Consider the following 16,570-nt stretch of genomic DNA (forward strand, 5'->3'; position numbering starts at 1 on the left):
CCTCTCTCTCTCTCCCCCCAGCCTCTCTCTCTTCTGCCCCCCCAGCCTCTCTCTCTCCCCCAGCCTCCCTCTCTCCCCCAGCCCCTCTCTCTCCCGCAGCCTCTCTCTCTCTCCCCCCCAGCCTCTCTCTCTCTCCCCCTGCCTCTCCCTCCCCCAGCCGCTCTCTCTCCCCAGCCTCTCTCTCTCTCTCTCTCCCCAGCCTCTCTCTCTCTCTCCCCAGCCTCTCTCTCTCTCCCCCAGCCTCTCTCTCTCTCTCCCCAGCCTCCGTCTCTCCCCCAGCCCCTCTCTCTCCCCCCAGCCTCTCTCTCTCTCCCCAGCCTCTCTCTCTCTCCCCCAGCCTCTCTCTCTCTCCCCCAGCCTCTCTCTCTCTCCCCAGCCCCTCTCTCTCTCCCCTCAGCCTCTCTCTCTCTCCGCAACCTCTCTCTCTCTCCGCAGCCTCTCTCTCTCCCCCAGCCTCTCTCTCCCCCAGCCTCTCTCTCTCTCCCCAGCCCCTCTTTCTCCCCCAGCCTCTCTCTCTCTCCCCGCAGCCCCTCTCTCTCTCCCCCAGCCTCTCTCTCTCTCCCCCTGCCTCTCCCTCCCCAGCCTCTCTCTCTCCCCAGCCTCTCTCTCTCTCTCTCTCCCCAGCCTCTCTCTCTCTCTCTCCCCAGCCTCTCTCTCTCTCTCTCCCCAGCCTCTCTCTCTCCCCCAGCCTCTCTCTCTCCCCCAACCTCTCTCTCTCCCCCAACCTCTCTCTCTCCCCCAGCCTCTCTCTCTCTCCCAGCCTCACTCTCTCCTCCAGCCTCTTTCTCTCTCTCTCTCCCCAGCCTCTCTCTCTCTCCCCCAGACTCCCTCTCTCCCCCAGCCTCCTTCTCTCCCCAGCCTCTCTCTCTCTCTCCCCCAGCCCCTCTCTCTCCCCCCAGCCTCTCTCTCTCTCCCCCAGCCTCTCTCTCTCCCCCAGCCTCTCTCTCCCCAGCCTCTCTCTCCCCAGCCTCTCTCTCTCTCCCCCAGCCTCTCTCTCTCCCCGCTCCAGTCTCTCTGTCTCCCCCACCAGTCTCTCTCTCTCTCTCTTCCCCCCAGCCTCTCTCTCTCTCTCCCCCAGCCTCTCTCTCTCTCTCCCCCAGCCTCTCTCTCTCTCGCTCTCTCCCCCAGCCTCTCACTCTCTCTCTCCCACAGCCTCTCTCTCTCTCGCTCTCTCCCCCAGCCTCTCTCTCTCTCTCTCTGCCCCCCAGCCTCTCTCTCTCTCTCTCTCTTCTCCCCGCCCCCCCAGCGCCTCTCACTCTCCCCCAGTCTCTTTCTCTCTCCCCCACGACCCCCCAGCCCCTCTCTCTCGCCAGTGTGAGGAGGCCGAGTGCAGCCGCCGCTATCGGATCCCTGCCGGTTGCACTCGGCCTTCTCACACCGCCTGCACGCGGTCTCTCACAACGTTCGCACATGGGCCCTCACACCGGCCGCACTCGGTCCCTCACACCGCCTGCACACGGTCTCTCACAACGCTCGCACTTGGGCCCTCACACCAGCCACACTCGGTCCCTCACACCGCCCACACGTGGGACCTCGCGCCGCCCGCACGCTGTCCCTCACACTGCCCGCTCTCGGGCCCTCACAACGTTCACACTCGGGCCCTCACACCGCCTGCTCTCAGGCTCTCAACACCGCCCGCTCTTGCGCCCTCACACCGCCCGCTCTCAGGCCCTCACACCGCCCGCTCTCAGGCCCTCACACCGCCCGCTCTCAGGCCCTCAACACCGCCCGCTCTCGGGCCCTCACACCGCCCGCTCTCAGGCCCTCACACCGCCCGCTCTCAGGCCCTCAACACCGCCCGCTCTCGGGCCCTCAACACCGCCCGCTCTCAGGCCCTCACACCGCCCGCTCTCAGGCCCTCAACACCGCCCGCTCTCGGGCCCTCAACACCGCCCGCTCTCGGGCCCTCACACCGCCCGCTCTCAGGCCCTCACACCGCCCGCTCTCAGGCCCTCAACACCGCCCGCTCTCGGGCCCTCACACCAGCCGCTCTCGGGCCCTCACACCGCCCGCTCTCAGGCCCTCAACACCGCCCGCTCTCGGGCCCTCACACCGCCCGCTCTCAGGCCCTCACACCGCCCGCTCTCAGGCCCGGGCCCTCCAACACACAGCCCGCTCTCAGGGCCCTCACAACCGCCCGCTCTCAGGCCCCCCCCCCCCCTCAACACCTGGCCCGCTCTCGGCCCTCACACCGCCCGCTCTCAGGCCCTCAACACGCGCTCTCCGCCCGCTCTCAGGCCCTCAACACCGCCCGCTCTCGGCCCTCACACCGCCCGCTCTCAGGCCCTCACACCGCCCGCTCTCAGGCCCTCAACACCGCCCGCTCTCGGGCCCTCACACCAGCCCGCTCTCGGGCCCTCACACCGCCCGCTCTCAGGCCCTCAACACCGCCCGCTCTCGGTCCCTCACACCGCCCGCTCTCAGGCCCTCACACCGCCCGCTCTCAGGCCCTCAACACCGCCCCGCTCTCGGTCCCTCACATGGCCCGCTCTCGGGCCCTCAACACCGCCCGCTCTCAGGCCCTCAACACCGCCCGCTCTCAGGCCCTCAACACCGCCCGCTCTCCGGGCCCTCACACCGCCCGCTCTCAGGCCCCCCACCACCGCCGCCTCTCGGGCCCTCACACCAGCCGCTCTCGGGCCCTCCAACCGCCCGCCTCTCGGGCCCTCAACACCGCCCGCTCTCGGGCCCAGCCTCACACCGCCCGCTCTCAGGCCCCCAACACCGCCCGCTCACAGGCTCAGGCCCTCACACCGCCCGCTCTCGGGCCCTCACACCGGCCTCATACTGCCCGCTGTCGGGCCCTCACACCGCCCGCTCTCGGGCCCTCACAGCTGGCCTCATACCGCCCCGCTGTCGGGCCCTCACACCGCCCCGCGCGCTCAGGGCCCTCACGCCGCCCGCTCTCGGGCCCTCACACCGCCCGCTCTCGGCCCTCACACCGCCCGCTCTCGGGCCCTCACACCGCCCGCTCTCCCACAGCCCTCACAGGCCCACCACCGGCCTCATACTGCCCGCTGTCGGGCCCTCACACCGCCCGCTCTCGGGCCCTCACACCGCTCACCGGTCCCCTCACATGCCCGGCTCTCGGGCCCTCACACCGCCCGCTCTCGGGCCCTCACACCGCCCACTCTCGCCCTCACACCGCCTGCTCTCGGTCCCTCACACCGCCCGCTCTCGGTCCCTCACACAAAACCGCTCCCGGTCCCTCACACAGCCGCTCTCGGGCCCTCACACCGGCCCGCTCTCAGGCCCTCACACCGCCTCATACCGCCCGCTCTCGGTCCCCTCACACGCCCGCTCTCGGTCCCTCACACGCCTCATACCGCCCGCTCTCGGTCCCTCACACCGGCCTCATACCGCCCGCTCTCGGTCCCTCACACCGCCCGCTCTCGGTCCCTCACACCGCCCGCTCTCGGTCCCTCACACCGCCCGCTCTCGGTCCCTCACACCGGCCTCATACCGCCCGCTCTCGGTCCTCACACCGCCCGCTCTCGGTCCCTCACACAAACCGCTCTCGGTCCCTCACACAGCCCGCTCTCGGGCCCTCACACCGCCGCTCCGGGGCCCTCACACCGCCCACTCTCGGGCCCTCACACAGCCCGGCTCTCGGGCCCTCACACCGCCCGCTCTCGGTCCCTCACACCGGCCTCATACCGCCTGCTCTCGGTCCCTCACACCGCCCGCTCTCGGTCCCTCACACAAACCGCTCTCGGTCCCTCACACAAACCGCTCTCGGTCCCTCACACCGCCCACTCTCAGGCCCTCACACCGGCCTCATACCGCCCGCTCTCGGTCCCTCACACCGCCCGCTCTCGGTCCCTCACACCGGCCTCATACCGCCCGCTCTCGGTCCCTCACACCGGCCTCATACCGCCCGCTCTCGGTCCCTCACACCGCCCGCTCTCGGTCCCTCACACCGGCCTCATACCGCCCGCTCTCGGTCCCTCACACCGGCCTCACACCGCCCGCTCTCGGTCCCTCACACCGCCCGCTCTCGGTCCCTCACACCGCCCGCTCTCGGTCCCTCACACCGGCCTCATACCGCCCGCTCTCGGTCCCTCACACCGCCCGCTCTCGGTCCCTCACACCGGCCTCATACCGCCTGCTCTCGGCCCTCACACCGCCCGCTCTCGGTCCCTCACACCGGCCTCATACCGCCCGCTCTCGGTCCCTCACACCGCCCGCTCTCGGTCCCTCACACCGGCCTCATACCGCCCGCTCTCGGTCCCTCACACCGCCCGCTCTCGGTCCCTCACACCGGCCTCATACCGCCCGCTCTCGGTCCCTCACACCGGCCCCTCACACCGCCCGCTCTCGGTCCCTCACACCGCCCCTCTCGGTCCCTCACACCGCCCGCTCTCGGTCCCTCACACCGGCCTCATACCGCCCGCTCTCGGTCCCTCACACCGCCCGCTCTCGGTCCCTCACACCGGCCTCATACCGCCCGCTCTCGGTCCCTCACACCGCCCGCTCTCGGGCCCTCACACCGGCCTCATACCGCCTGCTCTCCGGGCCCTCACACCGCCCGCCTCTCGGGCCCTCATACCGGCCTCACACCGCCCGCTCTCGGGCCCTCATACCGGCCTCATACAGCCCGCTCTCGGGCCTCATACCGCCCGCTCTCGGGCCCTCACACCGGCCTCACACCGCCCACTCTCGGGCCCTCACACCGGCCTCACACCGCCCACTCTCGGGCCTCATACCGCCCGCTCTCGGGCCCCTCACACGGCCTCACACCGCCCGCTCTCAGGCCCTCACACCGGCCTCACACCGCCCACTCTCGGGCCCTCACACGCCCGCTCTCGGGCCTCATACCGGCCTCATACCGCCCGCTCACGGGCCCTCATACCGCCCGCTCTCGGGCCCTCATACCGCCCGCTCTCGGGCCCTCACACCGCCCGCTCACGGGCCTCATACCGCCCGCTCTCGGGCCCTCATACCGCCCGCTCTCGGGCCCTCACACCGGCCACTCTCAGCCTCTCACACCGCCCGCTCTCGGGCCTCACACCGGCCACTCTCAGCCTCTCACACCGCCCGCTCTCGGGCCTCCACACCGCCCGCTCTCGGGCCCTCACACGGCCCGCTCTCGGACCCTCACACCGGCCACTCTCAGCCTCTCACACCGCCCGCTCTCGGGCCCTCACAACGCCTGCTCTCGGGCCTTCACACGGCCCGCTCTCGGGCCCTCACACCGGCCACTCTCAGCCTCTCACACGGCCCGCTCTCGGGCCCTCACACCGCCCGCTCTCGGGCCCTCACACCGCCCGTTCTCAGGCCCTCAACACCGCCCGCTCTCGGGCCCTCACACCGCCCGCTCTCGGGCCCTCACACCGCCCGCTCTCAGGCCCTCAACACCGCCCGCTCTCAGGCCCTCACACCGCCCGCTCTCGGGCCCTCACACCGCCCGTTCTCAGGCCCTCAACACCGCCCGCTCTCAGGCCCTCACACCGCCGCTCTCGGGCCCTCACACCGCCCGCTCTCAGCCTCTCACACGGCCCGCTCTCGGGCCCTCACACCGCCCGCTCTCGGGCCCTCACAACCGCCCGCTCTCAGCCTCTCACACGGCCCGCTCTCGGGCCCTCCACCGCCCGCTCTCGGGCGTGGAGAGAGAGAGAGTCGGAACCTCAGGTCCTGCTTCTCGGCACTACGTGCATGGAATTGATTCGGCCGGGAGGGGAGGCAGAGCTTCACAGCGGGCGGGGCTTGTCGCCTTTCTGTCAAAAAAGTGCAGTATGGGCAGTGGGGGCAGAGCTTGACGGACGGCTGTCTGTTAAAGAAAAATGCAGTACAAATAGTTACTTCTTTAATTGAAAGGGACTGACAAAAAGTCTGGTGTTACACCAGGTTACTTGTGTATTTGTGTGTAAATGCCTAATAGCTAAATATATCTATAGAACTTTACAGCACAAAAGAAAACCATTCCGCCCATGATGTCTGTGCCAGCTGTTTGCGCAATCCAAAACTCCCCATTCCCTTGTATCTTGCTTGGCTTAAAATAATCTAATTTTCACTTAAAAGATGCAATGGTCATTGCCTCAATCTCTCTGCTCCAATAACCAGCTGTGTAAAGACATTTCTTCTAACCTCTCTTCTAAATCTCCTGGTAATCATTTTTAATTGATTTTGTCACTCCTCAACCAGAGGAAATAATCCTTACCAATTCACTCTTGACAAAAACTGGACATCATTTTTTAAAATGTTATTAAATCTTCATAGTAGCCAGATCTACAATTAGTACTGATTTTGTACTGATCAAGAATGTTACCTATTTTGGTTTACTTTTGAGAAAAACCTTGTTGGATTTTTAAGCTAAATTTCACCCTCCTAGGTTGTTGAATACAACCATTACTGCAATGGTACATATAGTATCTTGGAGACTAACAGCACATCCAAAGTAATGGGGTATATTTCCTTTGGTTAGTACTAAGAATGAAAAAGGTCATTGAGGCTGATCCCTAGTGTCAGAGGTCTGAGCTATGAGACATAACTGGAGACACTTTTCAGCCTCAAAAGAAGGTGGTTGTGAAGTGATCGCATTGATGTATAGAGCATGGAAAATGACTAAACTATATTGTGACAGTAGAACAAATGGACGCCAGTCCAAATTAATAAAAGGCAAATGTATGAGGGGTCAACAATCTGGGGGCATAAATTTAAAGTAATTGGTAGAAGGTTTAGAGGGGATTTGAGGGGAAATTTCTTCACCCAGAGGGTTGTGGGGGTCTGGAACTTACTGCCTGAAAGGGTGGTAGAGGAAGAAACCCTCACCACATTTAAAAAGTACTTGGATGTGCACTTGAAGTGCTGTAACCTGCAGGGCTACGGACCTAGAGCTGGAAAGTGGGATTAGGCTGGCTAGCCTCTTGTTGACCGGTATGGACATGATGGGCCGAAATGGCCTCCTTCCATGCTGTAAATTCCTTTGATTCTATGACTGAGGTCAGGAAGTTCTTGTTCCCACAGAGTGATCAATGTGTGAAATGGTAGAATCATACAGGCAAAAAACCAAGAGTTGTTTAAGAAACAATTGGGTGCAGCATTGGGGCGAATGGTAATACATTTATCGATGGCTGAACTGAGATGGACCAAATTGTCTTTCCTCATCCGTCTCTGTCTTGTAAATTTTGATTGTCTTATGTGTAATCTTGCTGGTATGAATTGAGCTCCTGTTTCTTTGGAATTTTCACTGGCTGAAGGCAGGGGTAATTGCATGCCCATTGTTAATACTCATAGTTCATGAAAATCTCTTTTGGGTCAGGGAAGACAGATAGGGGTTGGTTTTAACAGCCGGCGGGGAACAGACGGGCAGCGGGCCCACTTATGCTATTCTTGGACACAGCAAAAAAAATAGATATTTCATCGGCCATTCTTTGAGCAGCTTCTAGTAGTCCATTCGACAAATGGTTAGCATGTATGCCATTCAGGCTCCATCCACTTTTACCTCAGAATTGCAATCGGGGTCCTATGTGAAGCCATAGGATCCTGATTTGCATAATTTATTGAGGCTCCCACCTGATTCAGGTAGGTGTCTGGACTACCCTTGTAAATGTCCTTTGCAAAATGTGAGAGGTGGGATTGGATCAAGAAGGGGCGGCAAATGCAATACTACTGCCCTAATACCGGCCACCGGAGCAAGTTAAAAGTAGCCCTATGATGATTAAAAAGAAAGATATTATTCATACATGTGACAGAAGAATCCACTTTGTCAGCATGTTTTTAAAAAAAAGTTCTTGCATGTAAACACATTGAAGAATGTGAAAAGCAAGACAGCAGAAAACTATTTATCATTTCTTGTAAATACAGGGCTTTTACAGTATAAATAGTTTCACACTTATGACCAACTGTGGCACTTGGGTAGGTGTGAGACCAACTCACTTGAAGGATATTTTCTATTTCTTCAGATGAGCACAAAGTGTAATCTTTATAAAGTTAATTTGTTCTGTGAGTTAAGAGATCTTTTTCATGATTGGAGTAAATTAAGTATTCCATATGTGTCCTGTAATCAACTTGCAAGTATATTCATGAATTTCATCACCATATATTTTGTGTCTCTGTTTCAGTAATTTATCTTATTGATGCACTTTCCGGAAAACCTCTTGGTGATGGAAAACCTCTTGTTCACAAGGTATTTTGCTGTGATAAATAGAAATGGATCACATGTACTTTACGTTCAGTATATCGTTCAATTTCATTCACTTAAAAATGGCTTTGTGTAGGATATTTTGCATTGCGACAAAATACATTGACCATTTAAACATGCGGCAATAATTTAGTGAAGAACAAAATAGTATTGGTATGTAGAGCGATGTAATATTGCACTAGATACCTACTATGGGAGATGCAAACTAGCAGAAAAGAATGTACTGTACATATAATGAAATAAACCTTTGTTATTTTGTGGAAATCGTGTATATTATTTAAATACATATACTTACTAACAATATATAACGTGCATGGTATTTTGCTTGGTGTGTTCCCCTATCAAACAGAGTTGGAGGGAAAATCAGGTGGCAATTATATTTGAGCGAACATAGGAACATAAGAACATAAGAAATAGGAGCAGGCATAGGCCATTTGGCGCCTTGAGCCTGCTCCGCCATTCAATAAGATCATGGCTGATCTGATCTTGGCCTCAACTCCACTTCCCTGCCCGCTCCCCATAACCCTTGACTCCCTTATCATTCAAAAATCGGTCTATGTCCACCTTAAATATATTCAATGACCCAGCCTCCACAGCTCTCTGAGGTAGAGAATTTTACAGATTCAAGACCCTCTGAGAGAAGTAATTCCTCTTCATCTCAGTTTTAAATGGGTGACTCCTTATTTTGAAACTATGCCCCCTAGTTCTAGATTCCCCTACGAGGGAAACATAATCTCTGCATCTACCCTGCCAAGCCCCCTCATAATCTTATAGGTTTCAATAAGATTACCTCTCATTCTTCTAAACTCCAATGAGTACAGACCCAACCTGCTCAACCTTTCTTCATAAGACAACCCCTTCATCTCAGGAATCAACTTAGTGAACCTTCTCTGAACTGCCTTTTTTTTAATTTCAAAATATACTTTATTCATATAAAAATTTGTACAGTACATTCAAAAGCAGTTCAGTACATTTAGCTGCGGTCAGCAATCCCATACACTACATTTGGGTGCTGACGGCAGTTCCGTTCGATACATTTCCTTGCTTTTCATTTCAAGTACAATTCGGTACAATACAGGATACATTGTAGTACATTCGACAAATTACATTGCATGTGTCACTATACAGTACACGGAATGGGTGACGGTACATTTACATTTTTCTTTTCAACGTGCATTACGAAACAGACCTTGCATTGTACATGGCACTACATAGGTGTTTACAGGTCATGGTGCTCCATGTACACAAAAAAGAAGTTACAAGTACAGCCAGAGGGGAGTTTGGTACTGATTCCTGCCCCCGGGTTTTCCGTGGCAGAAGGGCTTTAATCTGTGGCCCTTCCCCACCGTGTCTTTGCGGCAACTGCACCAATTTTAAGTGTGTCCCTCAGCACTTAATCCTGGATCTTGGAATTGCGCCAGTCTGCAACACGCAGACGTGGACATCTCCTTGCTCTGGAAGACCAGCAAGTTTCGGCAAGACCAAAGAGCGTCTTTGACCGAGTTGATGGCCCTCCAGCAGCAGGTGATGTCTGTCTCGGTGTGTGTCCCTGGGAACAGTCTGTAGAGCACAGAGTCCTGTGTTACGGAGCTGCTTGGGATGAACCTCAACAGCAACCACTGCATCTCTTTCCAAACCTGCCTTGCGAAGGCGCAATCCTGAAGGAGTTGGATGACAGTCTCGTCCGCCCCGCAGCCGACTCGGGGGCACCGTGCCGTGCTGCTGAGACGTCGGCTGTGCATGAACGCTCTGACGGGTAAGGCCCTCCTCACCGCCAACCAAGCTACATCTTGGTGCTTGTGTGAAAGCTCTGGCGATGAGACGTTCTGCCAAACGAGTTCGACAGTCCGCTCAGGGAACCACCCGACAGGGTCCACCCTCTCCTTCTTTCGTAGGGCGTCCAGGACGTTACGTGCTGACCACTGTTTTATGGCCTTGTGGTCAAAGGGGTTTTTTGTGAAAAACTTTTCCACGAAGGACAGGTGGACAGGCATGGTCCAGCTGGTGGGGCCGTTTTGCGGCAGCGTGACCAGGCCCATCCTTTGCAACACCGGGGACAGGTAGAACCTCAGCACGTAGTGACACTTGGTGTTTGCGTACCTGGGGTCTGTGCACAGCTTGATGCAGCCGCACACAAAGGTGGCCATCAGGATGAGGGCCACGTTCGGAACATCCTTTCCTCCACTGTCCAGAGATTTGTACATTGTGTCTCTGCGGACACGTTCCATTTTGGACCTCCAGACAAAGTGGAAGACGGCCCGGGTGACTGCCGCAGCACAGGAGCGAGGGATGGGCCAGACCTGGGCCACATGTAGCAACCCCGAGAGCACCTCACTCCTGATGACCAGGTTCTTTCCTGCCATGGAGAGGAAGCGCAGCTTCCACCATCCCAGTTTTTGCTTCACTTTGGCGATACGCTCTTCCCAGTTTTTGGCGCACGCCCCGTCCGCTCCGAACCATATTCCCAACACCTTCAGGTAATCTGGTTTAACGGTGAAGGGAATAAAGGATCAGTTGACCCAGTTGCCAAAGAACATGGCCTCGCTTTTGCTGCGATTGACCTTCGCTCCCGAGGCCAGTTCAAACTGGTCGCAGATTATGAGCAATCTGTGGACCGACTGCGGATCCGAGCAAAAGATGGCCACATCGTCCACGTACAGGGAGGTCTTGACCTGAGCGCCCCCGCTGCCTGGGATCGTCACCCCTCTAATGCCCGCATCCTTCCTGATGGACCCGGAAAAGGGCTCGATACAACACACAAACAAGACAGATAACATAAGATATAAGATAACAGATGAGTGAGGACAGCCTTGCCTGACTCCAGATCTGATCGGAAAGCTTTCAGTTTCCCACCCGTTGATTAGAACTGCGCTACTGATGTGTCTGTAGAGCAGTTGGATCCAATTGCGGATACCCTCCCCAAACCCCATTTTGGAGAGCACGTCCATCAGGTACGTGTGCGATATCCTGTCAAAGGCCTTCTCCTGGTCTAAGCTGATTAAGCAGGTGTCCATCCCCCTGTCCCACACGTAGGCGATCGTATCTTCCTGCCGGGGACAGCGCAAGTCTGGTCCGGGTGAATCACCAGCTCAAGAGCAGACTTGACCCTGTTGGCGATGAACTTTGACAGGATCTTGTAGTCTACATTGAGCAGCGAAACGGCCTTTGTCATCTCGTCCAGAAATAACGGGTGGTCCAGACTCTCCCGCTCGCTGTCGTTTAGGACCTCCGTGATAGACGACAGGAATGACTGGGAGGCTGCGCGGTCTGTGGGCTTGACGTCATACAGCCTGGCATAGAAGGATTTGCTGATCTTCAGCATGTCAGGTTGCGAAAACGTCACAGAACCGTCTTCTTCCTTTAGTCTGGTGATCACAGAGCTCCCCCTGTGTACCTTTTGGAAGAAGAAGCGCGAACACGTCTCATCCTGCTCGACGGAGCGGACTCTGGAGCGGAAAATGATTTTGGAGGATTCTGATGCAAAGAGCGAGGCTTGCTGGCCCTTCACCTCTTCGAGTTCCTCCGCGACATCGACCCCCATCGACTGCAACAGGAGCAGGTTTTGCATGCTCTTCTGGAGTTGGGACAATTCCCCCTGTCTCCCTCTCGCCTCTTGAACACCTTTGAGGATGAAGAACCTCTTGATGTTTGTCTTGATTGTTTCCCACCAGTGCATCAGGGAATCGCAGAGGGGTTTTACGGTTCTCCAACCTTTGTAATCCCTCTTGAATTCCTCCACGTTTTCCGGAGTCAACAGTTTCACGTTCAGCTTCCATATCCGTCTGCCAACTTTCTGGTTTTCCTGTGGGCGACAGTCGGCCAGTAGGAGGCAGTGGTCAGAGAAGAACATCGGCGTGACGTCGGTGGATCTGACCTTGAGCGTGTGGGACACAAACAGGAAGTCTATTCTGGAACGGACGGACCCATCTGGTCTCGACCAGGTGTAACTGCGCGGTGCTCCGTCTGCAGGGTTGCTGAAGACGTCGCACAGCTTGCCGTCTTTTACCGCGTCCATCAGGAGTCTGGACGTGGTGTCCAGCTTGCTGTCGGCTCTGCTGGATCGTCCAGCCGCATCGATGATGCAGTTGAAGTCACCGCCCAGAATGACCGGCCTGGACGTCGCCAGCAGCAGTGGGAACTGCTGGAAAAGGGCCAGCCGCTCGCTTCTGAGAGGCGAGGCATACACGTTAATTAGCCTTAGAGGGGAATTTTTGTACATTACATCTGCTATGAGGAGGCGGCCGCCCACCACCTCCTTAACTTCGGTGATGGTGAAGTGGCCTCCCCACAGCAGAATGCCCAGGCCAGAAGACCGGCAGTCATTGCCTCCTGACCATATGGATAGTCCATGGGCCCACCATCGTGACCACTGCCGGTAACTGCTGGAGTGCGGCAGATCGCACTCCTGCAAGAACAGCAGGTCCACTTTGACCTTGGCGAGGTACCCCAAGGTGGAAACACATCGCGTAGTGGATTTTACGCTACGCACGTTAATAGTAGCAATTTTAAAATCCATTTTAAAGTTACTGTTTACAGTTACAAACATTACACTTCAAATAAATCGTCCTTTAAGTCCGAGCTCTGCCCAGTGGCCAGTTCCGTCATGCATAGGTTTAAACTATAAAAGTCGACTGTACCTGGGCTGGTGTGGTCGTCATCCTCTGCCGTGGGAGTGTTTCGACCAGGGGACTGCTGCAGTGCTGTTATAAGGTCCGATATGTCCTCTGCACTGTCCTCCCCTGGTGTTGGTGGTTCCCTCTTTTCATCAGTCACAGCGTTCTCGAGCTGGTGTGCTTCGATCGCTGTGTCGCTCCTGGTATTCCGGAGGTGAGGTGTGCTGAGCACTTCGCTGCTCCCGTTATCCCGGAGCTGGTCTGCGTTGGTCGCTTCTTCGCTCCCGGTGTTCCAGAGCTCGTGTACGCTGGGCGCTTCGCTGCTCCCGGGTTCCCGGAGCGGGTCTGCGCTGGTCGCTTCACTGCTCCCGGTCGTCTGTGGCTGTGGATTGGCGTATTGCCTCTTGTTTTGGTGGCGGTAGTAAGGGGCTTTTTCTCACCTTTCCTCATCAGACGAGCTGCCGTCGCTGCTGTCTGTCGTGGTCGTTAGCCACCTCTTCCCTCGTTTCTGCAGGGGCCCTTGCTTGCTGTTCTCCTTACGCTTGCGGGCCTTTTTCTTGACGGTCTCCCATCATCTGCTGTCTCCTCGTTCCTGGACTCGGTGCGCTGGGGGAGAGCTTCACTGCTGGCTGCTGGTGTCTCGCAGCTTGCCGTAGTAGGCTTCTCTTCCTCACCGACTTGTTCCGAGTCCACGGGGGCGGTTGCTTCTTTGCCCAGGGCGTTGGCCGGGGGGGAGGGTGTGGGTCTCCTCTGGAGCGTTGTGTTCCTCAGCTTCCTCCTCCCCTCGTGCAATGTTCTTTGCTGCCTGCGCATAGCTGAAGTTGCGTTTGGGGCAGTTTTTGTAAAGGTGCCCAGCCAGACCACAGAGGTTGCAGCACTTGGTCTCCTTACAGTCCTTTGTCTGGTGGCCTTCGTTCTTGCAGTTTCGGCAGATGACAGTTTTGCAGCTTGCCGCCACATGGCCTGCCTTCCCGCAGGTGCGGCACACGTTGGGTTGGCCAGCGTACACCATGTAGCCCCGACTTCCTCCGATGGCAAAGCTGGAGGGGGGGTGCAGGATGGTTCCGCTGGCGTCCACCTTCATGGTGACCTGGATCTGGCGCTTGCTGGTCCAAATCCCATGCAAGTCTTTCAAGTCGCTGCTGTTTCCTGCCCCATTGACATACCTGGCGAGGAAAGTCAGCACATCAATGACTGGGATGTGGGGGTTGTACATCTGCACTGTGATAGTGTGTCTTCTCTGCGACGGGAGGGTGAACAGTGGCTCCCAAGTCAGCACTGAGCGCAGTGGTTCACTCGCCTCCTTTAGTCCCTTCAGGAACTTCAGGCATAGGGTGACAGTTCTGAAGGTCACATCAAAGTAACCTCTCTTCGGGAGGTTCTGCAAGGCGAAGACGTCGGCGACGTTCATGCCATATGTTCCCAGCAGGATTTTCTTCACGAAAAGGTCCTGGTTGATGGTTGTCTGTCCATCCACTTTCTTTACCGTCACTCGGATGGTGTTTCGGACGCCCTGGTTCGCCGCTCGGTTGGCCGCCATCCGGGTCGCAGATTTCTCCTTTCGATGTGTATTTTGGCCGAAGCCTTCAATATGTTGTGGTGCCAGTCCGGCACCTTGGCGGGCCTCCGGGCCCGCCCAATGGTCAGTCGACATGCAGATTTTCCTCTTCTCTCCAATTGGCACTTGGCCCAAGCCAAAAGGCCAGAGCCAGCAAAACTGGAAAAACGAGTTTCTGCAATCAGTCAATTTGCATATGAATGCCCAATCAACAGAAACTACACTTGATCTTAGCCAAAAGGCCAAGAGCCAACAGGGAGTGCCTTTGCATGAATAGAGCCAGCACTCTCTTTCAGGCAAAGCTTCAGGCAATCACTGAACTGCCGCCAAAGCAAGTATATCCCTCCTTAAATAAGGAAACCAAAACTGTGCGCAGTACTCCAGGTGTGGTCCCACCAACGCCCTACACAGTTGTAGCAGGACTTCCTTACTTTTATACTCCATTTCCCTTGCAATAAAGATCAACATGCCATTTGCCTTCCTAATTACTTGCTGTACCTGCATGCTAATTTTTTGTGTTTCATGTACAAGGATCCACCGATTCCTCTGTACTGCAGCATTTTGTAATCTCTCTCCATTTAAATAATAATTTGCTCTTTTATTTTTCCTACCAAAGTGGATAACCTCATGTTTTCCCACATTGTACTCCATCTGCCAATTTTTATCTCCCTCACTTAGCCTATTTATATCCCTTTGCAGATTATTTGTGTCCTCCTCAAAACAATACAAAGATGGGAGGAAAAGCAATGCGTGAGGAGGACACAAAAAATCTGCAAAAGGACATAGATAGGCTAAGGGAGTGGGCAACAATTTGGCAGATGGAGTATAATGTTGGAAAGTGTGAGGTCATATACTTTGGCAGAAAAAATCAAAGAGCAAGTTATTATTTAAATGGAGAAAGATTGCAAAGTGCCGCAATACAGCGGGACATGGGGGTATTTGTGCATGAAACACAAAAGGATAGTATGCAGGTACAGCAAGTGATCAGGAAGGCCAATGGTATCTTGGCCTTTATTGCAAAGGGGATGGAGTATAAAAGCAGGGAAGTCTTGCTACAGCTATATAAGGTATTGGTGAGGCCACACCTGGAAAACTGCGTGCAGTTTTAGTTTCCATATTTACGAAAGGATATACTTGCTTTGGAGGCAGTTCAGAGAAGGTTCACTAGGTTGATTCCGGGGATGAGGGGGTTGACTTATGAGGAAAGGTTGAGTAGGTTGGGCCTCTATTCATTGGAGTTCAGAAGAATGAGAGGTGATCTTATCAAAACGTATAAGATTATGAGGGGGCTTGATAAGGTGGATGTTTCCACTGATGGGGGAGACTAGAACGAGAGGGCATGATCTTAGAATGAGGGGTCGCCCATTTAAAACAGAGATGAGGAGAAATTTCTTCTCTGAGGGTTGTAAATCTGTGGAATTCGCTGCCTCAGAGAGCAGTGGAAGCTGGGACATTGAATAAATTTAAGACAGAAATAGACAGTTTCTTAAACGTGATGGGGAGCAGGCAGGGAAGTGGAGCTGAGTCCATGATCAGATCAGCCATGATCTTACTGATTGGCGGAGCAGGCTCAAGGAGCCGTATGGCCTACTCCTGTTCCTATTTCTTATGTTCTTATGTTCTAACTTTCTTTCCCACCTCTCTTTGTATCATCAGCAAATTTGGCTACATTATACTCGGTCCCTTCATCCAAGTCATTAATATAAATTGTGTCTCCAGCACTGATCCCTTTGGCACACCACTTGTTACGGTTTGCCAACCTGAAAATGACCCATTTATCCCAGCTCTCTGTTTTCTGTTAGTTACCCAACACTCTATCCATGCTAATATATTACCCCCAATCTTGTGAGCTTTATCTTGTGCAGTGGCCTTTTATGTGGCACCTTATCGAATGCCTTCTGGAAATCCAAATACACTACATCTACTGGTTCCCCTTTTATCCACCTTGCTTGTTACATCCTCAAAGAACTCTAGAAAATTTGGCAAACATGATTTCTCTTTTATAAAACCATGCTGACTCTGCTTGACTGTATTATGATTTTCTAAATGTCCTGCTACTACTTCCTTAATAATGGACTCCAACATTTCCCAATGACAGATGTTAGGCTAACTGGTCTGTAGTTTCCTGCTTTCTGTTTCCCTCCTTTCTTAAATAGGGGCTTTACATTTGCGGTTTTCCGATCCGCTGGTACCTCCCCAGAATGCAGGGAATTTTGATAGATTACAACCAATGCATACGCTATATCTGCAGCCACT

General features: G+C 55.3%; 1 protein-coding gene and 1 pseudogene across 4 annotated transcripts in view; one reads left to right on the forward strand and one right to left on the reverse strand.

The window, feature by feature from the left end:
- The window catches only part of ift80 (intraflagellar transport 80 homolog (Chlamydomonas)), a 352,701-nt gene that overhangs the window by 236,611 nt on the left and 99,520 nt on the right, over positions 1 to 16,570 (forward strand). For all 4 annotated transcript variants that reach the window (XM_070882337.1, XM_070882338.1, XM_070882340.1 and 1 more), the window contains one exon: positions 8,064 to 8,128. In XM_070882337.1, coding sequence (XP_070738438.1) covers positions 8,064 to 8,128 — 65 coding nt within the window. The remainder of the gene's footprint in view (positions 1 to 8,063; positions 8,129 to 16,570) is intronic.
- Positions 14,428 to 14,568, reverse strand: LOC139266467 (U2 spliceosomal RNA; annotated as a pseudogene).

This window comes from Pristiophorus japonicus, chromosome 6, assembly GCF_044704955.1.
Source record: "Pristiophorus japonicus isolate sPriJap1 chromosome 6, sPriJap1.hap1, whole genome shotgun sequence".
Taxonomy (NCBI): domain Eukaryota; kingdom Metazoa; phylum Chordata; class Chondrichthyes; family Pristiophoridae; genus Pristiophorus; species Pristiophorus japonicus.